This window comes from Sinocyclocheilus anshuiensis, unplaced genomic scaffold (assembly GCF_001515605.1).
Source record: "Sinocyclocheilus anshuiensis isolate Anshui unplaced genomic scaffold, SAMN03320099.WGS_v1.1 scaffold999, whole genome shotgun sequence".
NCBI lineage: Eukaryota > Metazoa > Chordata > Actinopteri > Cypriniformes > Cyprinidae > Sinocyclocheilus > Sinocyclocheilus anshuiensis.
Window position 1 is genome coordinate 591,226 of NW_015544197.1, and position 12,281 is coordinate 603,506.

Genomic DNA, 12,281 nt, shown 5'->3' on the forward strand with positions numbered 1-12,281 from the left:
CCCATTATCTTCAGCTGGCATGTTCCCGTGACAACGCAGCATGGTGTCAGTCAGCAGATTCGCTGATGGGCACCGGCACAAAAAAAATATACATTTTATATTTTAAAAAGTTTTATATATATTAGATTTTATATATTATATAGCATATTTAAAAAACTTTTTAAAATATAAAATGTATGTTTATTTGCAACAGTTATGCTAACAACTATAAAAAGACATTTATGACAGTAAAACAGCGAATCTGCTGACGGACACCGTGCTGTGTTGTCACGGGAACATGCCAGCTGAAGATAATGAGGAAATTACGTAGCTTGCTTTGCCAAGTGCATTCCAAATGACTACATAATGGCACGCACGTGCCCTGCTCACTCCAAAGTCCCCACTCCAAGGGCTCTGCCCTTCAAAGGCATAGGGATGATCACTTCCATTTGGAATTTGCCCCGTGAACCATATGGTACGAATAAGTACCTTTACACCCCTACTATTTGGCTTAAACTCATTTTCATTTCAGCTTTAATTTTAATCTTTGTCATTCTTAAACTATATTTGTGTAAAATGTATTTTAACATTTAAATTTTCATCAAAATATTTTAAACTAAATATGCTTTTTTGGGACTAGTACATTAATTTGTGTATTATCTATTAATCATTACATAATTTTCCCCCATGTCCCTAATATATGGAGGGCCAAATTACTAAAAATAATTGTTTTTAATTCATTAAAAATCGTTAAATACATCATGAAATAATTAAATACAGAAATAAATGCATAAATAAACAAATATTTATGTATTTATTCATTCATTTCCTCCCTCCACATTTCATTTTCAGGGTTACGGTTGTCGGCACGTCACTCAAGAGTTGTCGGCGTCACCTTTCAAACTCGATTTCTTTGGTCTTTCTAATTTAGGCGCTTTTTTCTTGTTTTTCGCATCACGAGCTATGGCTGAGCATGGTACAGTAAAAGATCTGTTGTTTACTCTTGCAGATGAAGTTGTCAATCAAAACGTTGACTATGACATAATTTTAATACAAGTATAGAAAGTATAGAAAAATGCGGTGTAAGTACTCTATGGGCGCTGAAAGAAATCAGTAGCCCCTCACTGCAGAACACAAGATCCAGGGGGTGTGGTTTGATCCACATCTAGGGGGTGGAGATGGTTGGGTTTAGGGATCAGGGGGTGGAGATGGGTGGGTTTAGGGATCAGGGGGTGGAGATGGGTAGGTTTAGATCACTTCCATTTGGAATTTGCCCCGTGAACCGTTCGGTACCGATACTCGTGGTGTCACCCCTGTGGTATATAATAGCATCAAAGAATCATAACAAAATAACCCAGAGGAAAATTGTATTGTTCAGAGGTTGCTCTGTCATAAATCAGGATGCGTTTTCAGTTATATTCAAGTATCAACTTGTTTCTCTTAAAATTCCTTAGCACCAAAATAAACAATTGTTGCATTATTCATTTAGCCATTCCCATTTATTTTAATGGCAGTTGCTTGGCTGGCACATATAGCTTTTGAAGTAAAGCAACCTGGAAGCTGCCATCTTCGATTCATGGGAACTGATGCTTCTTCCATGTACATCTATAAGTACCTCAAACCACATTCATCCACGGAGAGGAGCAGAGCCGAATCACAAGCAAATCAATGTTCGTCTACAAGACACATGCAGTTTTATTTTTTAACCGCTCAACGGTTAAAAGCTACATAAAATACATGATTACTTGTGAATGCATGAAACATGCTGTAGTTACAGGATAAGCAGCCAAACCCTGAACCTTTGGTGTTGATCTAGATTGCTGTGCATGTACGAGTTTATGTATGTTTTTACAGTGTTAATTAGAAGCAATTCTTTATTCTATGAGCCTTCCATTGTTTAATCGAGTGATGCACAGTGCAGCAGGACGTTTCAGGTCTTTTCTTTTTAGTGGGGCTCTTGAGACCTTCACACTTCATTAGAAAGGGCTGAACAGTCAGCTGTATTAAACACACGCTACATGTTTCACTGGGGCTTTAAGTCATCCAGAAAATGCCGGAATGACACTTTCTGCCCTGGTTCTAGCATAGTTCTTCCATTTTAAGTGGGCCAAGGGAATAAGGAACATCATCAAACTTTCCAACTTTATCGTCTAATTGATTTGAGTACAGATAGAGTGGGGGTTAGAAACAGAGCAATGAATTTAGAAGAGTATTAAGCAAATGAAAAGGAAGAGCAGAGACTGACTGCCTGTCAGATGTTCAGCTTGACTTGCTGAGCTTGTGGTTGTTTTGCTGTGATGGCCGTTTGGCTGTAGATAGAGTGAGATTTGGACATGCTACTAGAGGTCCAATGGGAGAGCTGTGCTGCGCCACCTGACTGAGCTGCCACTCAACACAGGGCACTGGAGTGTGACTGTTTTCTGCTCTGCTCAACCAGTGAAGACACTGAAGCTCTGGTTCAAAAACTAGTGAGCTGCCTCTGTAGACAGCATCATAGACCGCACACTCTTGACATGAAGTCTACTCCAAAAAGTAAGCAACTATCTCTTAATATATCTTGTTTTGTCCAAATTCTATGGCAGCATTACATGTGTCTTTTATAGAGAATGCAGTCTCATAATGCATTTTGACAAGCTTGTATGAAAAAAAAAATGTTGATCATAATATTCAGGAACATATTGATCAAAATTATTTAAAAAAAAATTATTTCACCTTAGGGAAGCGCTATATTTAATTTTTGGCAGGAATGAAAATGAGGCTGTGAGGAATAGAAGTACAGTGCGTTCAGTGGATTGTTCTGTTGTTTAACAACATACTGATTGTTCAGCTGATAATGTCTTTCTGAAAAAAAAGTAGACAAAAAATTTCAGTAGACAAATTCCATGAAAGTTTTGAAAGTTGTGAAAATTACATGATCTAGGACCTTTATTCAGTGCATTCCATTGTAAGGACTATAAGTCTATCCCTCACAGCCTTGTTGTCAACTGTGTTAAATTTAATATAAAGTCTAACTTAATTAAGGTTTATGTGTCACATTCAAAATCTGTCATTGAGACTCCATTTCAGTTAGAATGCATTGTAGGCAACAAGGCAGCACACTAGGATTTGGAAAAGGACCAGAGTGAGAAAATTAAAGACAAAACACTCCTGCGGTATTCTTTTTTCCCCCCTCTCATCACCATATTTTGTCCCAACTATATTTTCAATAATACCATAGACTATATTCACAACAACAACAAGGCTATTTTTGTAAAATTTTTTCTTTCCATTAAGAGAATTTATTCAAACTCTGCTGTGAAGGTTTATCTTTAAATACATATAAAGTTGTCATATAGTTGTTGTCATATAAAGTCAGTAATATTAGTCTCACAAACTTAGAATTTTTTTTAATGCCTTTAAAAAGGAAAGGCATAAGTTCTTAGTTCATTTTGAGTTGGATATGACTGAAAGTAATTATTTGTAAGTAAGTCAAGTGTAATTTCAAACAACCCTCTATCGGATTTATTAAGTCAGTCAAACTGATAACTTGTGATTTATTTTGTCTGATTCAATAAAAAGAACCAATTCATAAGAATCATTCTTTAGTGCAGTGTTTCCCAACCGGGGTGCCGCGGCAAAATGTTTAAACATATTTTTAAATTGCTAAAATGTTCAAAAAAGCATCTATTATATAATATCCATTTCTGATGTCGCCAATAATTAGAGATGCACCGAAATTCCAGCTGCCGATAATTAGTTCACTGCTCAGGTTTCACGTTCACGTGGTGTGACGCTTTGCATATCATCCCGCTCTATGCGTGTGCCGTGAGCCGTGAGCGCTCCACTCATATACTATTCATGCTCATCGGAACAGCAAAGTCCACTCAAAAATCGAGTCCACAGGAAACATCTATGTAGTACAGTATTGTTTCTGTTTGCAATAGCCCTACTGTGCTGTAACATGGTGTGGTATATCATATATTTACCATATATGGGCAACTCTGGTAACGCTTTCATTCATTGATCTGCTAACCGCTATGTTATGCGCACGTGTTCTGATAATAATAGCTTTCTAAGACTAATCATTATTTGGATAATTGGTAAAAAAAAAAAAACGAAATATCTTAATAGCCCTACTGTTAGACCTACCTGAAAAACTAAAAAGCAATTTATTTCCTTTGTAGGCCTATCGTTATTTTTTTATTTGTGCTATCATTATTAATTTCTTTATTTGTTCTTATTTTATTACTGACTACTTACTTGTCATTTTTTATTCAATTCAAAGTTTGAAATCAAGCTATCTCGTGCTACTGCAACAAAATTACCCCACTGTAAAATCAAAAATACACTGAGTTTGCAAAAATTTGTGAGAGAGCTAGTTATAATGGTAATTAAACAATGTTTGCATATGAATAAAAGTTATTCATTAAAATCTGTCATATAAATTGGTCTCTTCATTAGAAATTAGCCTACTGATTGCCACCATTGATGGACAAAAACATTTATTAATATTAAAATATCTGTATGGCAGTATATTCTGCATTTCTTCCCTGCTGTACCGAATATCTATACATTTCAATGTATCATATCAAAGTTAAAAATTCAAGTATTGTGACAAAATTAATTTTGTAGGGTGCCACAAATTTGTTAAAATTTCCAATGGGTGCCACGACTAAAAAAAGGTTGGGAAACACTGCTTTAGTGAATCAGACTACACAGATCAGACTGTATGTTGTGTGCTATCATTGAGGACAACTTAGAAATAAGAAAAGAAATAAGAAAAGCCCTTGAATAGCTGTGCAACTAATCATTTGGCAAACGCTCTTAAATGTACAAACCTTTGCTAGTAAGTAATGTACTAGTAACATAAATCTTAAATTTAGGCCTAAATATTTTTTTAGTATATGAAGTGCATACTGAGATTTACAATATGGTTGACTCGCTTGCTCACAATTTTGCTGTTGCAAGGCTATTCAGTAGCATCTGTTCTTGCTGTATTGAAATTGTCTTCAATAAATAAATAAACAAGCCCAGATGCTTCTTCTTACCTGACATTCTATGACGTGGATCACTAAAAACCATCATACACATCTTATCTTTGTCTTGCCAAGAAGATGATTAATGGTTAGTGCGCCGTTTTATTTCCGCCCCTCACCTAAGTAGCCTTGAGAATCCTGTCACATGTTGAAGGCAATGAATGTAGCTGTATAATGTAAACACGTTAAAGCCTTCCTGATATTGACCAGATGCTTAACGCGTCTCACCACAAATTTGTTAAAATTTCCAATGGGTGCCACGACTAAAAAAAGGTTGGGAAACACTGCTTTAGTGAATCAGACTACACAGATCAGACTGTATGTTGTGTGCTATCATTGAGGACAACTTAGAAATAAGAAAAGAAATAAGAAAAGCCCTTGAATAGCTGTGCAACTAATCATTTGGCAAACGCTCTTAAATGTACAAACCTTTGCTAGTAAGTAATGTACTAGTAACATAAATCTTAAATTTAGGCCTAAATATTTTTTTAGTATATGAAGTGCATACTGAGATTTACAATATGGTTGACTCGCTTGCTCACAATTTTGCTGTTGCAAGGCTATTCAGTAGCATCTGTTCTTGCTGTATTGAAATTGTCTTCAATAAATAAATAAACAAGCCCAGATGCTTCTTCTTACCTGACATTCTATGACGTGGATCACTAAAAACCATCATACACATCTTATCTTTGTCTTGCCAAGAAGATGATTAATGGTTAGTGCGCCGTTTTATTTCCGCCCCTCACCTAAGTAGCCTTGAGAATCCTGTCACATGTTGAAGGCAATGAATGTAGCTGTATAATGTAAACACGTTAAAGCCTTCCTGATATTGACCAGATGCTTAACGCGTCTCAGATCGTTCATCAGGCCGATTGAATGACGTCATCCCTTCAGGTTCCACATTGAGCTGTTACATTCCAATCAATATGCCTTAATGAAACGCATGTCATTTGTCTTCAGGGTACAGGGGTATCGATGCCAAATGGGCAACTCAGTCATAGGCCCAGATTTTATTCTGTAGAATTTGACAAATGTTCATCTACAGGTCAGCTTTCCATTCTTCGTAATATGATTTGGAGGCTCTGACTGTACAATCACAGTCAGGCAGGCACTTTGTATGCAGCTAAGCTCCCAGCATGCTTTGAGTCTGCTCACCTGGGGCATGTTGCATTCCTCAAATTTATGCTTTGATTAAATGCAAATATAAAGATAAACAGATAAACAGGACTTGGCCTGACATTCACTCAAGGTGGTACTTTGTGAAGCAGATTAGTGTTGCTAATTTCTCTTCTGGTGGAGTTTGAATTGGCGTTCGATTCAAATCAAACTCCTGCCAGGCTGCCACCATCCCTACGGGCACAGAGACTGGTGTACTATGTCTAAAGGGCATGTGCTGTCTGCTGTGCGATATCAGCTATGATGGCTGCTTTTTCATAAAATGTTCATTATAGTCTATATTTATGCTAGTATTCTCAATAGGCATAATTCAGGTCTCCGACTGTATGACAATATTGTCTGAGCGGTGTATTGGAAGCATAAATAAAGACTTATAATTAGCTGCTTCCTCATTTGGTACCTCAAGCAACAACTTTTGTTTGTGTGCTTGTCACAGTTTTATTTGCCAGTTACACTTTATTTATAGGAATTTTAGTAGCTACAGGAATTCAATTTCCCTTTTTTTATTGGAACACCTTTTTCCTCTGAGGCTTTTGAGGAGGTGTGCAGGAAACCACACTCTGTGTTTTAAAGCTGATGTGTGTGAAGCTTAATAATTCAAATGTTTATGAATAATTCATTTTGCATCTCTTTGTGCGAGCACAACTGTAGCTGTGCAAGCTTCTATATTTAACATCGGCATTACTTTTTCTCTCTCTTTCTCTCACCTTCTTTCCTTGAAAAGCTCAACACCTTTGGGTTTTCATCTTGACACTGTTTAACACGGGAGGTTTCTTTTTTATTTTTGTCACAGAAATCCCTTTTCATATATATGTTTTGAAGCCTGCACTAAGCATAAACCAGAATTGAAACCAGTGTAAAATAAACCAGTGTAATATAAAAAATATTGTCTGAAACGTTAGCTTATATTAAGTTGAAGGTTATTTTTAATTCACAATGAATTATTACCTCTTTCATGTTCCTAAAGTAGATCGAGAGAGAGAGAGAGAGAGAGAGAGAGAAGGGCGACCCACAGCGAAACCTGAAACAGAAGAAAGAAACAGAGTGGCAGGGTGAAAGAGCTCACTGCTTCTGTTTAAGACAGCACAGTGGCCTGGCATCGCTACAGAAACGGATGCGTGATCATGATGCTGATGACCAGCTGTGTGCGAGTGGATTGAGGGACAAACTGTTGTTTTTAGTCTCACACATAATCAGTTATACATTCACAAACACATGACTCTGTGTTTTGTATGAAACCATGTCAATTAATAGTCCAGCTACTTTGAATGAGTGAAATAAAATATGCACAACTTGAGGGGCTTGTTGCATTGTGAGGTTATAAATGTCCTTAGGAATCTAAATATAATACAATCAATTCAAGCACATCAAGAGTAAAAGGTAACAAATTAATAACACAAATTAATGAATGAATTAATAATTAATAACAAATTATGCAACCACTATAAGTACATTCAACCTTACTCGGATACAAACAGTGCACTCATGATAAGCGGTATGTAATATATAGCAATTCTCAACTGCTTGATTGTTATATATTAAAAAAATATAAACTATGTTATCACTCAGCGGTATATTAAAAGTTGGATATATAGTGAATACTACTTTATCTGCTTACATACTGTATACTCACACAAAGCAATATGTACTAGTATGTAGCAAATCTTGGCTACATGATTTTTTATCTAAACTGTATTATCCCCCGGCTCTTTATATAATGTTGGATATATAAGTCATATCTAACTTTATCTGCATTCATACGGTACACTCACGTAAAGCTACACTCTAAAAAATGCTGGGTTAAATACAGCCCAGTGCTGGGTAAAATAGGGACAAACCCAGCAATTGGGCTGTTTTGACCCAGCGGTTGGGTTAAATGTTTAACCCAACCTTCTGGGTAGTAACCCAACCGCTGGGTCAAAACAGCCCAATTGCTGGGTTTGTCCCTATTTTACCCAGCACTGGGCTGTATTTAACCCAGCATTTTTTAGTGTGTATATAAAGTCTACTATATAGCATATTTCAACTTGTATCATTGCAAATTGTAAACTATATTATCGCTCAGCTTTAATCTGCTAAATGTGACTAAAAAGTCATGAAGATATGAAGACATTATAAATATTAACATTGTGATACATTTTTGTGAAGCTGCTTTGAAACAATTTGTATTGTGAAAAGCACTATACAAATAAATTTGACTTGACTAATAAATAATATCTAATCTGAAATAAGTAACACTGAATCTTTGAATGTTTACTAGAAATAGTGCATTAAATAAGCTTCGTTCCAGAGGCTCAGCTCTCCAATGGTGGCTAGTTGTCCTTATTGGATTTTTCATGCAGTAGAAATGTTATACTTATCACAATCAAACTGAATCACACACAAAAAGGCCAGTCCTCTGTACTGCAGACTTCCATGATGTATTCCTCAGATCCCACTGATCTGTGGACCCCTATCGATCCGGGAACTGCCCACTGGGAGCTACAACAGAGAAGACCAGGGGCCACCTAGATAAAAGCACACACAAAACGCCTCCGTAAAACGCCGCCAATTTGGATTAATAAACAACAAACTTGACATAATAGTGTACATACCATTATGCAAATGTACACTTGGCATAGTTGCCTTTTTTTTTTGCAACTGCCGGAAATTGAACAGAGGATTTTAAAAATATGCTGTATATTGAATTCAACAGTCACACTCAAAAGGCAATTTTCAGCAATTGCTGGTTTTACAAATGTAATCGACACAATTGACTGCACTCTTATTGCAATAAAAGCACCAGCGGAGAATGAATTTGCTTTCAACGACAGAAGGCACTTTCATTCTATCAGTGTTCAAGTAATCTCACCAATGCAGATGTGAGGTGGCCTGAGCCAATGTATCGGTTTATCTTACAATAATGTTGGCAGCTCACCTGTACATTTAAATTCTATGTGATGACTGGTTGAGAATATCTAGTGAAACTCAAATATTCTAGTAACAGTATTCAGGAAATCGGAGGGTCTGTTGTGGGATTTATTCTGAATTATTTGCTCACTGTTATGTTTTTCCGAGCATGTAGGATTTTTATTCCTTATTTAACAGAATGTTGAGTACCAAAACGACAAAATACCTTATAAATAAGGAGCAAATACCATAAAATCTGTCGATGTGACTTGTGCACTGTCTCGCTCTCTCATATATGTATATATAAATATATGATAAATTAAATTAATAGGAAAAAAAATAACACGCTAAAAAGTTAAATCAGTCATTTTAAATGCTACAAGTGAATTTAAAGTGTTTTCTAAAGATTAACCTTAAGGGAGCATTAGATGATGACGAAGGTATAAATGTACATTTAAAATAAGGGGAATAAATATGAAAATTGCTGTAAATATCCAATATTGGCCAATATTCATCTAATATAGTCCAACAGTGATATATAAAAATATTTAATATTGGCAGATAACCAGTATGGTACTGGTTTTTGTGTGAGGAACAGACATAAATTTAACCCGTTATTCGCTAAAATTCTTCATCAGAGAATTTGTTTGGAAAATGTGTTTTATTTATTTATTTATTTTAAAATATGTGTTAGTGATAGTCAGGAGCCACACTCTGCATTATGTGTAATATATCATAAAGAGATGGCAGGTCCCAGAACAGAGTGATCATGTATAGCAGTTATTACCATCATCAAACTGACAGGCAGAACATAATGGCTGTCTGTTTTAATCTAGACAACGTCTTCTGATTCTTGAGACGATATCAAGAACACATTTATATTTGCCATGCACAGAAACAGCCATATTTCCACTCAATTTCAACATCTGATTTTATTTTTTTCTTACATAATGTTTTCCTTCTGTCATAACAGGCGACAATTGGAATCGACTTCCTGTCAAAAACGATGTATTTGGAGGACAGAACGGTAAGCAGTCTAGCATGTTCTAATACAGCAGTAAATCAAATGCACTCCTCTGTTTTCTATTCCATGTCAAAAGAGAAGAGTTTTAATGAAACCATATTGAATCTCCAAAGCTTTTTTATTATACCAGCTGGATTTCTGACAGTTTTAGTATATGGCTGGAAGCTCATGTATCAAGAAAATAGATCGTATCCTCTAGAGATGTCTGGAGTTTATAACCCAGAAATGATTCCATGACCTTCAGCGAAGCAGTTTGGTTTTATAAGGTCATATTGATCCAGCTCCTAGCTTGGCTCTGCATGTGTTCATGTAATTGTGTGTATATGTGTGTTTGAGAGGCTGAATAATTTGACTGTTTAGTTGGGGATCTCTGACTTGCAGGTTCGGTTGCAGTTGTGGGACACAGCAGGCCAGGAACGTTTCAGGAGCCTCATTCCGAGCTATATAAGAGACTCCACCGTAGCTGTGGTGGTGTATGACATCACAAGTGAGTGTAACACACACACACTCCAATGATCAAACCTCCTCTGAAATACATTACCGAGAGCCAAAAAATCAAGGCGGTTAACATGATTACAGCTGCCCAATCTGTCAATTTGAGATGTGATCAATGATGATTCCCCTTCTAGGGAACTCAACGCTGCGCCCCCTAGGGGGCACATTGGGGAATGCAGCCTGCATGACCGGTGTCTGAAGGACGTGTGAAACCATGCCAATCTATTGGCCCACCTGGCCCATGATGTCATAGGCGGGATGCCCGGAAGTATAAAAGGGCACCTGTTGAATACGTCATCCACTTTTTGCTGTCTTCAGGAGCCGTCTGTTTGAAGTGCATGTGAGAGACCAAAGCAGGTGAGCGGTGTGGAAAGTGTGTGCCTCTGTTCCAGAGGTTTCTGGCACTTGAGGACACGCACAATCTATCTGTCATCTGTTTTTGGTCAGGAGCTTGCTCATTGTGAGTGTTATCCAATGAAAAGCTCCATTCACGTTTGTCCCTCTTCTTGAGAGATGAGTGACAAGCGTTTGCGTCTCGCGGTTCAGGTCCCGCTGTTGCCGAGGCACGGCGAATACTCGGATGGGTTGAGATGCCCTTTTTGGGTTATCGGATCCCGCGGATAGCGCTCGAGTCGAGCAGCGCCTTAGGGAATGTGTGCCTCCGTGTTTGGATTCTAACACTGGAGGGCATGTTCTGCTTTCGCGTTTGTCTCGGCGAAAAGCACGCACGTTCAGAGTTACGCGCTCATTGTGATGAGCCACGATATCTAGGCTCCGCTCGCGTTTGTTCCTATTCCCGAGGGATACGGAACAGAGCGTTTGTGTCTCGCGGCACAGTTATCTAAACTCGAGGTCATTGCTTTGATCTGCGTCATCCTTACACCCTCTCTATACGGTTGTCAGATGACACGGATATTGTTGGGTTGTTATGACGATGAAGTGTGAGCACAGAGTCGTTTCAGCCCTGATCCTGCGAGATCGTGGGTGGAGCTATATTTAGCTCGGCCATGCCTCTCTAATATGCATGTTAATGTGTGTGGAGAGCCTCGCTGGGTGTGAATATATTTAAATATCCTGTGGAGAGAGGTTTGCAAGTTTTCTCTCCCAGGGTTTTCAGCACCTAGAGTGGTTATGGGGAATATCTTTTTGCGGTGGAATATGGCGGTCTGAGGGCAGCTATATTCTAGCCTAGAATTTAATAACTAGGTTGGGTTCGCCTTGGCACAAGTTCTCGAGTAAGTGCTGAAGTCTTTGTTTAGGAATCTGCCATTCGAGGATAGGTGTGTTCCGGCGTGGAGACCACTTCCCTTTTGGGGTTTTTAAATTGTGGTCTCTGTGAGCCCCTTGCCTGGACTGTGCTGTCTCCCCTTCGGGTTTTAAATAGATGGCCCACTTCCGTGGCCTGGGCAATCTTCAGCCTTATCTGAGAGAACTGCTATTCGAGGATAGCTGTGTCCAGCCCTCTTGGTAGTTTCAGTCGAGCCCCCCTTCTGGTAGCCCTTCCTAGTACATAGCTATCTGAGGATATCTGTGCTAGCTCAGTGACTGCTCCCCTTCCTAGTGTCTAAGTAGTGGTCTCCTTGAGTCATCGCCTAGATATCGCTATCTCCTCTGCTAGGGTTGTAAGTAGATAGCCCACTCTTTGTGGTCTGGGCAGCCTCTTAGGAGGGCTTACCTGGTTATTTAGTAGCTGTGCGGGACTC

The 12,281-nt window shown here is 38.1% G+C and overlaps 1 protein-coding gene across 1 annotated transcript in view; it reads left to right on the forward strand.

Moving 5' to 3' along the window:
* LOC107696768 (ras-related protein Rab-6B-like) overlaps window positions 1–12,281 on the forward strand; it is an 82,000-nt gene that overhangs the window by 40,553 nt on the left and 29,166 nt on the right. The window contains exons 3-4 of the mRNA XM_016497263.1: window positions 10,033–10,086; window positions 10,465–10,570. Of these exons, the coding sequence (XP_016352749.1) occupies window positions 10,033–10,086; window positions 10,465–10,570 (160 nt within the window). The remainder of the gene's footprint in view (window positions 1–10,032; window positions 10,087–10,464; window positions 10,571–12,281) is intronic.